The sequence below is a fragment of the Spinacia oleracea genome, chromosome 1 (genome assembly GCF_020520425.1).
Source record: "Spinacia oleracea cultivar Varoflay chromosome 1, BTI_SOV_V1, whole genome shotgun sequence".
Classification (NCBI taxonomy): domain Eukaryota; kingdom Viridiplantae; phylum Streptophyta; class Magnoliopsida; order Caryophyllales; family Amaranthaceae; genus Spinacia; species Spinacia oleracea.
Genome location: NC_079487.1, coordinates 123,689,597 through 123,705,427, shown reverse-complemented (window position 1 = coordinate 123,705,427; position 15,831 = coordinate 123,689,597). Strand labels below are relative to the sequence as shown.

At 31.2% G+C, this 15,831-nt stretch overlaps 1 protein-coding gene across 1 annotated transcript; it reads left to right on the top strand.

Moving 5' to 3' along the window:
* The first annotated feature begins 7,810 nt into the window (after window positions 1-7,810).
* On the top strand, window positions 7,811-8,877 carry LOC130466185 (E3 ubiquitin-protein ligase SDIR1-like). The gene is made up of 3 exons (XM_056834885.1): window positions 7,811-7,907; window positions 8,012-8,107; window positions 8,216-8,877. Exons 1-3 carry the CDS (start codon window positions 7,821-7,823, stop codon window positions 8,273-8,275), a joined length of 243 nt encoding a protein of 80 aa, XP_056690863.1. The 5' UTR covers window positions 7,811-7,820; the 3' UTR covers window positions 8,276-8,877.
* The last annotated feature ends 6,954 nt before the right edge of the window (window positions 8,878-15,831 follow it).

Below are 15,831 nucleotides of genomic sequence, written 5' to 3'. Positions count from 1 at the left end.
AACTTCTTATGAATATGATATTGATAAAATCTAACTTGAACTTTTACCCAAAACATATGTAAATGAAACTTGGAACTTATTGAAATAGGCAAATTTGTCAAAAACTACCTTATAAAATTATGTTTTTGCGAAAAAACTACCTTATAAAAATTATGTTGTAATTAACTACCTTATTAAAAAATTATGTTGTAAGATACTACCTTTTCCGAATGACGAAGGTTGACTCAAAATTCCGGGATTAACTTTGTCTTATGCATCTTACGTGCTACTTAATTACTTTTTTTCCCGTTAGATACCACGTGAGATAATTCTAGTAAAGTCAATCCCAGAATCTTGAATCAATGCTCATAATCATACAAAAGGTAGTATTTTATTACAACATAAAGTTTTTATAAGGTAGTTAATTACAACATTTTTTTTATAAGGTAGTTTTTTCACAAAAATTCAATTTTATAAGGTAGTTTTTGACAAATTTGCCTTGAAACAATGAAACATTTTACATGTGCCTTTGAACTTTGAAGTGTTATTTTTTCTCTATACAATAGATTGCCTTCGGGTTTCTGCAATTTGATTTCTTTGGCTTGGTGATCCTGCTTGGCTCATTATCTTTTTGATGTGGGATGCATTTTGAGTTTTTTTTTTGTAATAGAGATTGTTGTTTTTCAGTAGAATCTGATGACGGCAAGATATGTTTTTTTCTAACTAAAGAAAGAGTAGAGAAATATATATATAGTAGGGATCTGTCGTTTTACTATGACTAGTACACTGTTTTCCAGCAGTATTTACACTGGTGGCAGTTTTGGTTGGAAATTATCATTTCCAGTAGGTCTAGTTCAAAGGTTGCATGTAATGTTAAGGCATTTTTCTAAGTTCAGAGTGAATCTGTGAGGGGGAATTATAGCTGCCCCACTTTACTTTCTGTTTCTTCGTGCGTAGTGCCGTAATTCGTAAATGCTTGAGAAACTCTACGAAGAAGTATTTTGTGTGTTATTAAATCTATGTGTTAGACTGTTAGTTGAGTGATTATGAAGTATGAACACTATAGTTACAGGAGAAGTGGTGTTGGGCATTTTGCTGATGGATGGTGCAATGGTAAATTTCATGAGGACTACCAGTGGCAACTCAAACAAAAAGGTTTTGGGAATCATTTCCTGCAACAGCAAAAGCCTGTGTTTAATGAATTTGCCTACCAACCCACAAATGCCCAGACCCGGAACAAGCTTTCAATGCACAGGGGTATGTATAATGATCGGGTCTAACTGCAACACTAGACATACTCTTGTACACCAGTACAGCATCCTGGTACTGGTCATTGAAAAATATGACATTTCTTTCAGGAATTTCATCGAACAGATGGCGGGCAATACCCAATAAACGGAAACTTGCATAAGCCCTGATCAATTTGAGTCGAATAGAAGAACTTTAATGGAGATTATGGTAGGTTAATATGTTGGCATGAAGATGTTTCAAGGTTTTGAGCCTGTGACAAAAGAAGTATATATGCCTTGAGTTTAGGAAGCCCAGAGAAAAGGTCAGAGGTAATTTGTTTGAGTTGAGGTGGGGAATCATCTATCGACCAGGAAGTCAGTTAGGCATCATTGTCGTTTGCCTCAGAGTGAATTAGGTTCCTCGTTACTCGTTAGCTGTTGATGAAATATCTCCGGAAGTGTGAGAGAGTGTCACACAAACCAATAATGACTCTAAAACTAGGGCAGTACAACTCCAAGTAGACGAGATGTTGGCTCGTGAGCTGCAGGAGCAGTTATATAATGAAATATCTCAACCTTCTATTCACGAGGTCTGTCTTCTTTTCTCCTCTTATAATGTTTTTTTTTTTTGTGTGCATATGAGCCACAGGGGCAATATAAATTACAAATGGGGGTAGGGAGATTCGAACCTGAGACCTATTGTACACATGCCCTCAGTCTTAACCATTAGGCCAAGACATCATTGGTCTCTCTCTTATAATGTTGGATATGAACTCCGTGCTATTTTTCTACAGATACTTTCATCACTACACATGCTTTTGTAAGTATTATTAATGACTTGATGTTTCTTGGTTTAATGCCATGTATCTTTTTCTCTTGAGAATTCATGTTATAAGATAACCTCCCTTCACATGTCTCACCAGTGCCACACAAAACTTGTAACTAAACCATGCCTGAAGTGGGGTTTGGAAGGGATTTGGTGAAAGAAATTAAAAAAATACTAGTTGTGGCTTCTTTCAATCCATACCCAACCATTGAAATTCCCATACTTGAGCTTCCTCTTTCTTTCAAGCCAAAAGCTTAGCATATTTTAGTCTTTCTACCATTGCATTTTAAAATAGCTTATGCCAGATTTATATCAAATATAGCATTGCATAAAGCCATAAAGTTTATAATTGAAATGTTACTTCTGCTTTGGAATTATGTTCGGTAGGCTTGCTCTGTACTTCTTTTTTCCCAGTCCTTTTTCTATAACTTGTGTTCTAGATTGGATAAATAACATATTAGGCTGTGCAACTATTTAATTCTAACCCTTAGTCTATTAACCAATCGATTGACTCAAAGATATGTCCTCAATTATTGGTCTTATTTTTGCTGTGCAACTTTCCCTTACAATTCATAGTTTGTTGTGTTACTTTATGTTTCATCATTTTTTTCATGGTTTGTGTCAAGCATGCTTGGTTAATTATTAAATATCAACTAACTTTTGTCTATCTGAAGAAAGTGTGCATGTGTTTGGTGTTTTAGCATATTCTGTAGTTGCTTGTCTTCTCCCATTCATTTGTATGATAAAAGTCTTTCAATGTTATGTAGAGAATGGATTTACTTGAAACAATGGAAGTTGTGGTAAGTGATGATATCAGAATGGTCAATCAACTCCGTGAGTCTGATCGTGAATTTGGATACTTTTCAGTTTCCCCTGCTTATGCGGTTAGCAAGATATGTATGTCCTCTAAGGCCCTGTTCTTTTTGGCTTAATTTCAGCTTCAGGACTTATTTGGCAGTTCAGTTCAGTTTAATTCAGTTTAATTCAATTCAATTCAATTTAATTTAATTTAATTTAATTTTAATAATAATAATTATTATTATAATATCTTATTATTATTATTAATATTAATTATATTATTATTTATATTATTGTATTACTTATTATTTATATTTATATTATTATATTATTATATTACTTATTATTATTATTATTATTATTATTATTATTATTATTATTATTTATAACTAAATATTTATTAATAATTAATATAATTTATTATAATTTTTATTAATTAGTATTATTTATTATTTATTATTTATTATTTATTTCGGTAATATATTCTGTTAAGTTAAGTAAAGTTCAGTTCAGTTATGTTCAGTTCAGTTCAGTTCAGTTCAGGAGCATTCAGTTCAGTTCAGTTCAGTTCAGTTAAGTTCAATTCAGTTCAATTCAGTTCATTTCAGTTCAGTTCAGCTCTAAAGAACAGGGTCTAAGGCTTTTTTAAAAATTTCCCTTTCAAAATTTGTTCTTTTACTTGTATTGAAGTTGGGCCACTCAGTATGCAGGTGCTGAATATTCTTTGGCAAATGTTTCTTTCCTTTCCAATCTGCAGATATATTGCTTTTTTTTCTTTTTCTTCTTCTTAATTCCTTATGAGTTCACACATGTCACTGGAAATTTTTCACCATTCTTCACTTATTGTTTTGGGTAGTCGTCCCAGTCTTTCAAGGGATTAACTGTTTAAGTGCTTGAAGCGATGACCAATTACAATTTCTTTTTTGTATTTGATAATGTGAATGCCTTTATTTTTCTTGTCTACTTTCTGTTGTTTATATTTCCCTCCTTTGTAGTTCGATTGGAAGTGTTTGGAAGGTTAAGAACTAGACATTCTTTTGACAAATACTAGATTTTAGCCCGTGCGTTGCACGGATTCTATTAAATTGTTATGTATATACCAATTTTATATACTTCGTATTAGATTAAATTAGTTTTTTATTTTGCATTAAATTTCATTTTAGATTTAAAAAATAATAATATTATGAGATTGTTTGTTTTTGGATGAAATTGTATATGTGTAATATTATTAATTAATTAATTAAAATATCTACGTGGCGTTTAATTATTATCTACGTGGCACTCGACTTTTTTAATTCAAAATTAATTTTGAAATCTTATTTTTCATTGGACAAACCATTAGATTCCCTACATGGCGCTCTAATATTGGAAATAAATTTTATTTATTTTATTTTAGATTAGTGTTTGATTTTGAATGAATTTTATTTTAGATTTTTTTTAATTATTATAGTGTTTGATTTTAGATGGAGTTGTATATATTAGTAACTAGTTTTGAAGCCCGTGCGATGCACGGGTTTAGTATTGCTTTATTTTATTAATTACTTTTTACTTATATTTTTAGGTGGCATTTTGTGTAATGCACATATTTCGTTTTAATTATTTGTATTAATCATGTTGAGAAAGTTATTAAATCATGTTGAGAAGTATATTGTTTAACTATTGCATATATTAATTACGGAGTACCCGTAATATATTTAGAGTTGGATAATTTGTTACAATATCGAACCTTGATGGATGGAGAGTGATACATGCACATAATTTGTCCAAAAACAATGAACGGATTGTTTAGTACTAAATCTGATAACTTGTTAAAATGGAAATCAGAAAACCATACCTTGATCAATCTTTAACAAAGTACCTTGATATCCTACAAAAAGAAGAAAAAATATTAAGGGTGTGTTCTATTACCCTGATTTTAACTTATTTCCTGAACTTATCAAAACTTATTTTAGTTATAAATTGTACTCGGTTCAACCTTATAGGGAGTTCGTTTATTCCGCAACTTTCTTCAATAATCAAATGTATTCATTCGATCAGTTTTGCAATGATATTTACCTTAATCCTAAATGAAATAACATAACCTAAGTATTGAAATTGAACGAAATATGATTCGGATTCATTTAAACTAAACAAACCCATTCAACAAAACACAAATTGTAAGAATAAATAAATTAAGTTGAACAAAACTTCAAAATGAATTTGAAAAACGTTGGTTTTATTTACGGGTGGGGTGGGGGATAGCTAGGTTTCTGTTTGGAAGTTAGGTAGAATTCAAAAATCTATATATGTAGGTTTATATTATAAAAAGAGGTTTAAAACTTAAGAACTCTAATTATTTAAAATAAAAAATTTAGCTTAAAATATATATAAAAAGAGGTTTATTATCTTAAGAACTCTAATTATTTAAAATACAAAATCTAGCTTAAAATAAATTAAATTACAAAAGTCCTATATAAATATTAATTCTCTATAGTTATCAACTACGGAGTATTAAGGCAAAAATAAATTTTTGTTTTAATTTATATCTTATAACCACATATAACTAACAATTATATATTTTACCATCTCTTAATTTAAAATGAATTTTATCTTGAATTTTATCGCTTTGTAAAGATCCACAATTTGACAGTAGGTGAATTTCCAACCCCAAATTTTTCTTTTAGAAGAAAAACATTGAATTTAATTATATTCATTAATTAGATAACTTGCCGCACCCAAATTTCTATCTTTTATCATTAATTCATTACCAATTGTTTTTAATTGGAGTTTGAGCATGCCACTACACTTCCTATACTTTTTCTATTTGAATCTACGTATAATATGGTTCTCTAATCTTCTTTTTTTCTTTTAAATTCAGCTTATTTTTGGGGATATAATTGAATCTGATTTTCAATAAAAATCAATAATTTAAAATCTACAGTTTTATTGGCTAATTAGTTGCAAATTACTTATATGTGTATCACTGGAGTTAGTTAATTCAAAAAAATAAATTACATATAACAATATTAGGTTGGCTTATGTGGCAAAATTAATTAAGATATCTACCATTCTACATGACACCTTCATAATTTATATATGTGGCGCGATGATTTTTTTAAAGCTAAAATAAATCACAAATCTTTTTTTCATTTGCCGAAATTATATATATATATATATATATATATATATATATATATATATATATATATATATATATATATATATATATATATATATATATATATATACATATATATATATATATATAAAGAAGGCATATTTGCTAAAATATTAGAGCGCCACCTACGATTACTAATGGTTTCGGCCAATGAAAAATAAGATTTCTAATTTATTTTTGAATTAAAAAATCGAGTGCCACTTAGATAATTAATTAGGTGCCACATAGATATTTAAATTAATTAATAAATTACTAATATATACAATTCCATCCAAAATCAAATGCTCTAATAATTAAAAATTAAATCTAAAATAAAATTCATCCAAAATCAAACACTAATCTAAAATAAAATTCAATCCAAAATCGAACATTAATCCAATATTAGAGCGCCACGTAGGAAATCTAATGGTTTCGATCAATGAAAATTAAGACTTCAAAATTGTTTTTGAATTAAAAAGTCGAATGCCAAGTAGATAAATAATTAGGTGCCACATAGATATTTTTATTGATTAATTATAAATATTTTTTTATATATAATTTCATCCAAAATCAAACACTATAATAATTAAAAAATAAATCTAAAATGAAATTCAAACCAAAATAAATAAAAAAACCAATCTAATCTAATATATAAAATATAACAGTTGATATATAAATGAGTTTTATTTAAACGTAATAAATTAATAGAAACACGTAATAAATTCATTCTTTTGAGTTCCACCGTTGAAATTCCATATGAAGCATATAATGGAGTGAATGTGAGACTGAGGTACGCTAATATTTTTATAATATATTTAAATATTTGTTAAAATATTTATGTTTATCTTTTTGTAAATATATATTTAATAAATATCGGTTTCCACATGAATCTATAACTCTAAATTATAAATCTTATTTTTCATTGGTAGAAATCAATAGTATATCTACGTGGAATTCGATTTTTTTAATTCAAAAATAAATTGGAAATCTTATTTTTCATTGGGCGAAACCATTAGTAATCCTAGGTGGCGCTCTAATATTTAAGCAAATATGCCTCCTTTATATATATATATTAGATTTGTATATATACTTACATCACTGTCCAAATCTTTTCTTTTAGAAGTTTTCTTATGGTTAAAGGTAAGCATTACTCGCCAATTCTAAAACATTATGAAGACCTCCCATGTTACCTGTACAAATTTTAAACGCATTTATTATATATGTTTTTTCCTTATCAAATCACCTCAAATTTTGATAACATTACTTCACGCGTGTTAACCCAAAATCAGAATCAAAGGTCACCCACTTCGGTCTTTCTTTCTATTATGATTTTAAGTATACGTTTTGCTTTTCCCATGCATTGAGGTACGTCTAAAGATGGTTGTGGGCCGGGTCAGCCCGAAGCCCGACCCGACCCGGCACGAAAAAGGCACGGCCCGGCACGAGCACACAAAAAGCACGGCCCGACACGGGCACGAAGTCGTGGGTCGTGGGCCGAGCCTGGGCTTTACTTTTTTGGAAAAAGCACGATAAGGCACGACACGACAAAGCACGTTAAATTTAGTCAAATTAGCCTTAGGCACGGCGGGCCGGGCCGGCACGGCACGAAAGCACTTGGGCTTGGGCCGGGCCTGGGCTTTATTTTTAACTTTTCGGCCCGACACGGCACGGCACGAAACAACGTGGGCCTAGCGTAGTCCCGACACGGTTAGGCCCACGACCCGTGGGCTCGGCACGAAGCACGGCCCGGCCCGGCCCACAGCCATCTTTAGGTACGTCCGGTGTATGGGGATCAATGGTTGTACAACAAGTGTTTTGATCCTGCATATTTATATGCAGAAATGATTACGAAATGTTATTGGCTCTTGATGAAAACAATCATACACATCTTGGTGCATCAATTGCTCATATAGCGAACCTCCCGGAGTCCACGGTACATGTAAGTATCCTTGCATATGGTGTCCATGGTGGGTGTTAAAAGATGAAGAAACTTGAAACTGCTACCTGCAACTCTAGCACTAAATGTCGTTCTTTTATGTACAGAATGATAATTGTGAAGTTTGTTCAATTTGTCTTGAAACTCCAGCTATTGGAGACACCATGCGACATCTCCCTTTCTTGCAAAAATTTCACAAAGATGTAAGCTTTACATTAATGATGGCAACTTCCCTTTAAATTTAAGTTGTTTGATTTGGATAATCGTCTTAGATTTCTGATTGTTTTGTTGGTCACGTGGCATTGTGGCAGTGTATCGATCCATGGCTGAGAAGAAGAAGATCATGTCCAGTTTGTAAGTCAGATATTTGAATATTTTTCTATTGGCTCGATCCATCTTTTTCCATCATGAACCTGCTTGCGTTCTCATCGTGACCATGAAGGTAAAGTGAAAATCTAGTGCCATTAACATGTTGTAATTGGAGAAGTTTCCTTTTGTCTTTCCTAGTTCTGTTAATTCCTAGCATTTAAGGAGATTTTTTTTTCTTTTTTTTCTTTCTTTTCTGTTGTGATGTGTTTTGCAAAATTTAGTACTTAAGTGGTCTTTTGGTTGACATATTCATACACAAGAAGTTGAGGAAATTCAACTTCCCGAGTTCGTAGTAAATAGCAATATATGCAGTTGTTTGATTGGCAAATGGCAATAGCACAGGAAGTGCAAAATTTTGCATATTTTAACTTCCCTCTGATAAAGGAGGTTGCTTACCTAGCCGACGCCACCCCTTCAGGTAAGAGAACCTCCCCATGTGGAATAAAACTTCCTTTATTCAACCAAATCGATTTCGGCACTTCCTTGGAAAGTTGGAATGAAATTCAGGAAGTGATATATACTTACACCAAATGACTACTTAAATTCCTAAAACAAGTTGTTCTTGTAAATGAGATTTGGTATATAAACACCAAATCATGCCAACCTGCACAATATTGTTTTTGTTATTTAAGCATCTGATAAAAGCCTCATATATCTGTTTTGTATTGTTTGGTCTTAGTTGTAGATTATGTTTGTAAATAGGCTTAGAATTAGAAATTGAATATTTTTAAACATGCTCTATTTGTTAAGTTCTCAGTACTTCTTAAGTATGCTTGACTGGTATGCTAAACTAAGCATTTATCACTCGCTTTGCTTTCAATTACTATTAAACTGATACTCACATGTCTGAAATGCAGAAGTGTGGTGTTCTACGAAGCACGGAAACGCCAAAAATTTACGACGTACCGTTTCTGAAACGTCCTGGAACGGGGAAACCGGAAACGTGTTTCGGAACGCGCCGAAACCGTTTCAGAAAAATAGAGACGTGTTTGAAACTGAATTCATCCCGGAAACGAATGGGAAACGAGATTTCAATCTAATATTCACGTTTCCCAAGAAAACTTGCTGATTGTGTGAAAGTTTTTCCACCAGAAAACTGAAATTAGGTTGAAGAAGATATGTTGAAGAAGATATCAGTTACTCTGTATTTCTGCATAGCCTATATTAGAAACCATGCTACAAATTTGGGCCTGGCCCAAGTAAGGGTGTATTTGGTTCCGCATATTTTGAAATCAGGTATGGGTTTGAAATCATCCAATCTCATACTTGATGTTTGGTTAACTATTTTTATAAAATTTAAAATTTGGGGATCCACCTTCAAAATATCGAGTTCTCATACTCAAGGGGGAGGTGGGTATATGGAATTATCTTAACTGGAAATAAAACCGACAGTGCAAACTCGATCAAACCAACACCATTAACTCAATCAAATCATTTAACTTATCTAAGAGCTAGATTTTTTTTTATAGTAAAGTCTATTTATTAATCAAATGCCATACAGTATTTGTAAAGGAGATGTGACTTTAACAAATACATATCAAATTGAATCAAATAAAGATTTTTTTGACGAATGAAAGAAGCAAATTCACGCGTGTATGGCCCGCGCTTGTAGATGAGGAACGATAACCTCATTTCCGAGAGTAGATAGAAGTCATAGAACTATAGAAGAGTCTATTCTCATGCTCTTCCTTCATAAGAGTTACGAAACACCTAAAATGGTCTTACATTTCACATACATCAAAACCTATTTTAAAAACGCAAATATGTCACTCCTCCCTACTTAAAAAGAGAAATCGTGTGTCGGATGAGTTGATTACAAGTGTTCCAAACCATTACTGTTTAAACTTTCAAGATTAAAGAGATTAATGATCCATAATATTTCTTTTTCACGGGTAATCTGATCATACATTAATTTAAAATAAGGTTACAAAGTACGAAAACCTAGCTACTAACATAACAAAAACTATGATGGGCACTAACAAGTAACAATCCTTACATGGCCGTATTCACAGAAACGAGCTATACTTGCACTTACAAACCAACTAATAGTAGACTTTATAAGCCGAAAAACCACTAAAGACTTTGCTTGTTGACCCTTCATTGCCAGAATCACATTGCCAATAATTTTGTGCACCAAAGCATACAAAATATATGCTTTCTAAATGTCGATTTCCACTTAATTAGCCCGAACTGAAGCTTAGGCAATAAACATAAAGACGTGCCTTCGAAAACCTGTGGAATTTATGAGACGAAGAAAAAAACATAATGATAATAATGTCACGGGGAGGTTGTAAATTGTAATGATCGTATAAACAGGGTGACTAATAATGTTATTAGTGAAGTAGTGATATATTCTCTTTTCCGTTGTTTGTATATGTAGATCTGTGGACTATGGACCATGGTGCACCATGTGCACCAAAAGAACACATGTGCATAAACAAAAGAACATGACACTACGACCAAAGAACATGCAATATAATGTTTTAATTTTTTGTTATAAAAAATCACAATTTATTAAAAAATATAAAAAAATATATGTCGATGTTCTTTTTACGTAACCATATGTTCTTTTAATTATATACTAATGTTCTTAAGGTGCACCATGCTCTATGTGCACCATGGTCCACCTTCTAAATTGCGTGTGGATACATACAATGTATAAGAAGTTGTTTTTGAAACTTTTCTTTCAACTTTTTAAAGTAGAGAAGCTCTAGAATTGGTAGGATGGGGTTCTGGAGGGTTGTAGACTTGTGGTTAAACGTTAGAAAATGACATTCTTATGAATATGTAGGATTAATTATGGTGACATCTATTTCCAATTATAAAGAATATTTTTATTATCTTTTGAATTCAGAAAATAAGGTCATTTGTGATTTATATCACGAATTTCATGGGCTAGGCAATATACATTCTAGGTCTCCCGCGACCGTGGGGTGTGACAGACTATACAAAAGTCAAAAGCAATAATATAAAATCTTTGTATTAATATATGTAATCTTTGTATAGTTAGCAAATAATAGCCTATGTAATCTTTGTATATCCCCTAAATTAGCCTAGAATCATGCTATCCGTTACATATGCTATTGTGTATACATTGATGCCGAAGAAATCAATACAGAGCAAGGAAGAATACTTGTTACATTTTCAATTTCATTTAACCTAATTAATTGTTTTATTTGAATTTCTTTATTTGGATTATTGAAATTTTACTTTTCTTGTGTTGATTAAATCGTATTATACTCTCTTGTAATGATGCAAATACGAAGTATTGGAAAGTTATATTGGAAATAGGATCATGATAGAATATGTTAATATTCCGTAAATATTTTTTTTCTTAATTTCCGTATTTTTCTCATTGCTCAGTCGTTGTTATATACAAAAGGAACAACGTAATATTAGGCTAAATCAAAGCAACTAATTACGTAATGCTAGGTTATAATATCTCACCTAAATATATACTTGCCTAATACAAAATATACGAAATAATCAAAAAGATTATTTACAGAACATTAACATATTCTATCAGATGATTTCAATTTTCAACAATTACCTTTCTCTTTTGCTGCAATGCTAATTCAATCGAGTGGAATTTCCAACAGGTCGTTTGATTTTGTTAGAATACATGGTAATATACACCATATATTCGGTTTAATTGTAAATTGATTGTAATTGATTTATTCAAAGTCAAACTTCCATAGTTAGTTAGCATAATATACGTAATTGGTTAGCTAGAATCATGGGATTGATTAGCTTCACTTATCTTAATTATAACTTATAAGTTGTTACCTCTGTTAATATCTTCTTGTATTTATCCCTTAATTCTAGGACCTAACTCCTTTGTATTCTACACTTACACGCCTATTTAAAGGCCTCTGATGTTAATGGAAAACTCAACTAAGCTTTCCCATTCTTATATGGTATCACAGAGCAATCGTTCCTAATTTTTTTCTCTCCTCTTTATCTCTTTGCTGCAACATGTCTCCTGAAAGCAACACTCTCAATCCAAACAGCAGAGATCCACCAAGCCCTTCACTATGGTACACTTGCACAATGCCATCAAACTCAGCCCTACCAATTACATCGCTTGGAAAACTCAACTTCAAGCCACGCTGCTAGGGTATAATCTACACAAGTTTGTAGATGGAACCTTCCCCTCGCCGCCTGCCTCTATTACTGCTGATGACGGCACCTCAATCACCAATCCAGCTGCCCTTCCTTGGTTCCCCCAGGATCGCCTTCGATCCTTGATGAGTGACATTTATATCACTCATAGGGTAGTAATTTAGGCAATAATTTGAGTCGTCTTAGTTATTTTTAGTGTTTTTAATCTCTATTTTCCTTGATTTCTTATTTTGATTATTTATAAATTATTTTAGTGTAATTAGTATTTTTTATTAGTTTTTAGGTCTTGTTTTTTTAATTTATTTATTTTTCTTTGTTTCAATAATTTATAGCTTAATTATTTTAGTTTTCGTTATAATTTTTCTATTTCTTTTTCTATTTCTTTTTCTATTTTACTTATTATTATTATTATTATTATTATTATTATTATTATTATTATTATTATTATTATTATTATTATTATGAAAGTTTCATAAAACATAGAGTTTAGTTCAGCTTGTTTCTTATCCATCATGGTTTGACTCACACAGGTACATATCAGGAAGAAATGGCGGCTTGTGATTTAGCCTTACATAGCAGGATTTTAGTTTGCATACTGAAACCGACATGGCATCATCTTCATCGTATTCAACCCACTCCCCTTCCGATAAGTCCACATCCTTATATATGATCCCTTGCATCTGTCCAAACAACATTAACAGGTGCATTAATTTCTATATTCTATTGAAACAGGGGAAACATGAAAAAAAAGGGAACAAAATATGGGTATACGACTTACAGTTTCAACTCTTGGTATAATATACGTAATTAGTTAGCTAGAATCATGAGATATATTAGCATGATTATCTCCCTTGTATGATGTATATAATGCAAGAATTATAATGAGAAAACTCACGGAATATATTTCTTATATGGTATCAGATTTCTAGGGTATTTAATTCCTCTTTTCATTAATGACTTAAATATTACCAAATAAATTTGAATATATGTGATACTGTAAGTTATGGATCGTTATTTCATTTAAATTTGTTGTAATTATTTTCGTTATTTCATTTAAATTTGTTGTAATTATTTCATTAAAATGCTAATATTAATTTTAGGTTGATGTGTTATTATTTTTGTGATTTGATTATAAAATTGTACAATCATTTTTGGAAATGTTTTTCATATTTCAATTTTTACGGAAATTAGATTAGTTAAATAAATATATGGAGCATAAAAAAATCAAATATTTAATTATATGGTTTTGAATTGCAGTTGAATTATAATATCAATTCATAACTCAGCTTAATTTTTTATTTATTATATGTCCAATAAAAATCAAATCTATTGGTATATGAAAATTTCAGTTACGGAATATAGTTTGTTTTATTAACTTTTCTGTAAATGATTGTCAAATTGTTAAAAGTATTAATAATATTTACGGAGTATTAATTATCGTACGTTGTACGGGTCCTAAAGTTTGGACACTAAAAAAACATTAATACTACAATTTTTTTTTTAACATATGGGATGAAAGTGATTTGATATAGATCGTTTTTTCACGATAACTATTGTAATTATTCCACTAAAACGTTATTAAATATTAGGTTTGTTCATCATTATATTTTTTATGTGATTAAAATATTATAAATTTTTGGAAAAGTTTTTTTTATATATTTTAATGTTTATAGAAAATTAAAATAATGCAATATAATGAACCAATCATTTTAATGTATGGTTTGAATTGCAGTTCAAATGATAGTATCAAATCTATATCATTTAACTTATTTTTTTAATTATTTATATAGGGATAGTCGTTCTAGTCCTTCAAGGGGTTAACTGTGTAAGTGCTTGAGCGATGACCAGTTACAATTTATTTTTTCTATTTGATCATGTGCACGGCTTTATTTTTCTTGTCTACTCTTTGTTCTTTATATTTCCCTCCTTTGTAGTTCCATTGGAAGTGTTTGGAAGGTTAAGGAGTAGGCATTCTTTTGACAAATATTTGTATATATATACTTGCATCCCTTTCCAAGTCTCTTCTTTTAGAAGTTTTCTTATAGTAAAGGTAAGCGTTACTCTCTAATTCTAAAACACCTCACATGTTACCTGTACAAATTTAAATCCATTTATTATATATGTTTTTTCCTTATCAAATCACCTCAAATTTTGATAATATTTGAATTTAGAACCTTGTACTACTTCACGTGTGTTAACCCAAAATCAGAATCGAAGGTTATCCATTTTGATCTTTCTTTTTATTATGATTTTAAGTACACGTTTTGCTTTTCCAATACATTGAGGTATGTCCGGTGTTATGGGGCTCAATGGTTGTACAACAAGTGTTTTGATCCTGCATATTTATGTGCATAAATGATTACGAAATGTTATTGGCTCTTGATGAAAACAACCATACACTTCTTGGTGCATCCGTTTCTCGAATAGCGAACCTCACGGAGTCCGCAGTACATGTAAGTATCCTTGCATATGGCGTCAGTGGTGGATATTAAAAGATGAAGAAACTTGAGACTGTTACTTGCAACTCTAGCACTAAATGCTGTTCTTTTCTATGTATAGAATGATAACTGTGAAGTTTGTTCAATTTGTCTTGAAACTCCAGCTATTGGAGACACCATGCGACATCTCCCTTGCTTGCACAAATTTCACAAAGATGTAAGCTTTGCATTAATGATGGCAACTCCCCTTTTAATTTTAACTTGGTTGATTTGGACAATCGTTTTGGATTTCTGATTATTTTGCTGGTCTCGTGGCATTGTGGCAGTGTATCGATCCATGACTGAGAAGAAGAAGATCATGTCCAGTTTACAAGTCAGATATTTGAATATTTTTCTGTTGGCACGATCCATTTTTTTGCATCATGAACCTGCCTGCGCGTTCTCATCGTAACCATGAAGGTAAAGTGAAAATCTAGTGTCATTAACATTTTGAAGTTGGAGAAGTTTCCTTTTTAATTGTCTTTCCTAGTTCTGTTAATTCCAGGCATTTTTTTTGGTTTTTTTTTTGTCTTTCCTACTACTTAAGTGGTCTTTTGGTTGACATATTGGTACACAAGAAGTTGAGGAAATTCAACGTTCTGAGTTCCTAGTAAATAGCAATATATGCAGCTGTTTGATTGGCAATAGCACAGGAAGTGCAAATTTTTGCATAGTTTTACTTTTACTTCCCTCTGATATAAACACCAAATCACACCAACCTGCACAATGTTGTTTTGGTATTTATGAAGGAAATAATGCCCTTGGTCCAAGTATGCATTCTATGTTAAGTCTAATAAATGCGGTTCAGTATTAATTGACAAGTTAATAATTCAGTGAGATCAAGTGAGCTGAATGCCTAGCTAGAGGCCGCTTCAGTTCAAGTGGAATTAATGATATTAATCCACAGCTTACTCTTGACTGAACCCGTAGGGTCACACAAATAGTACGTAAACGGATCA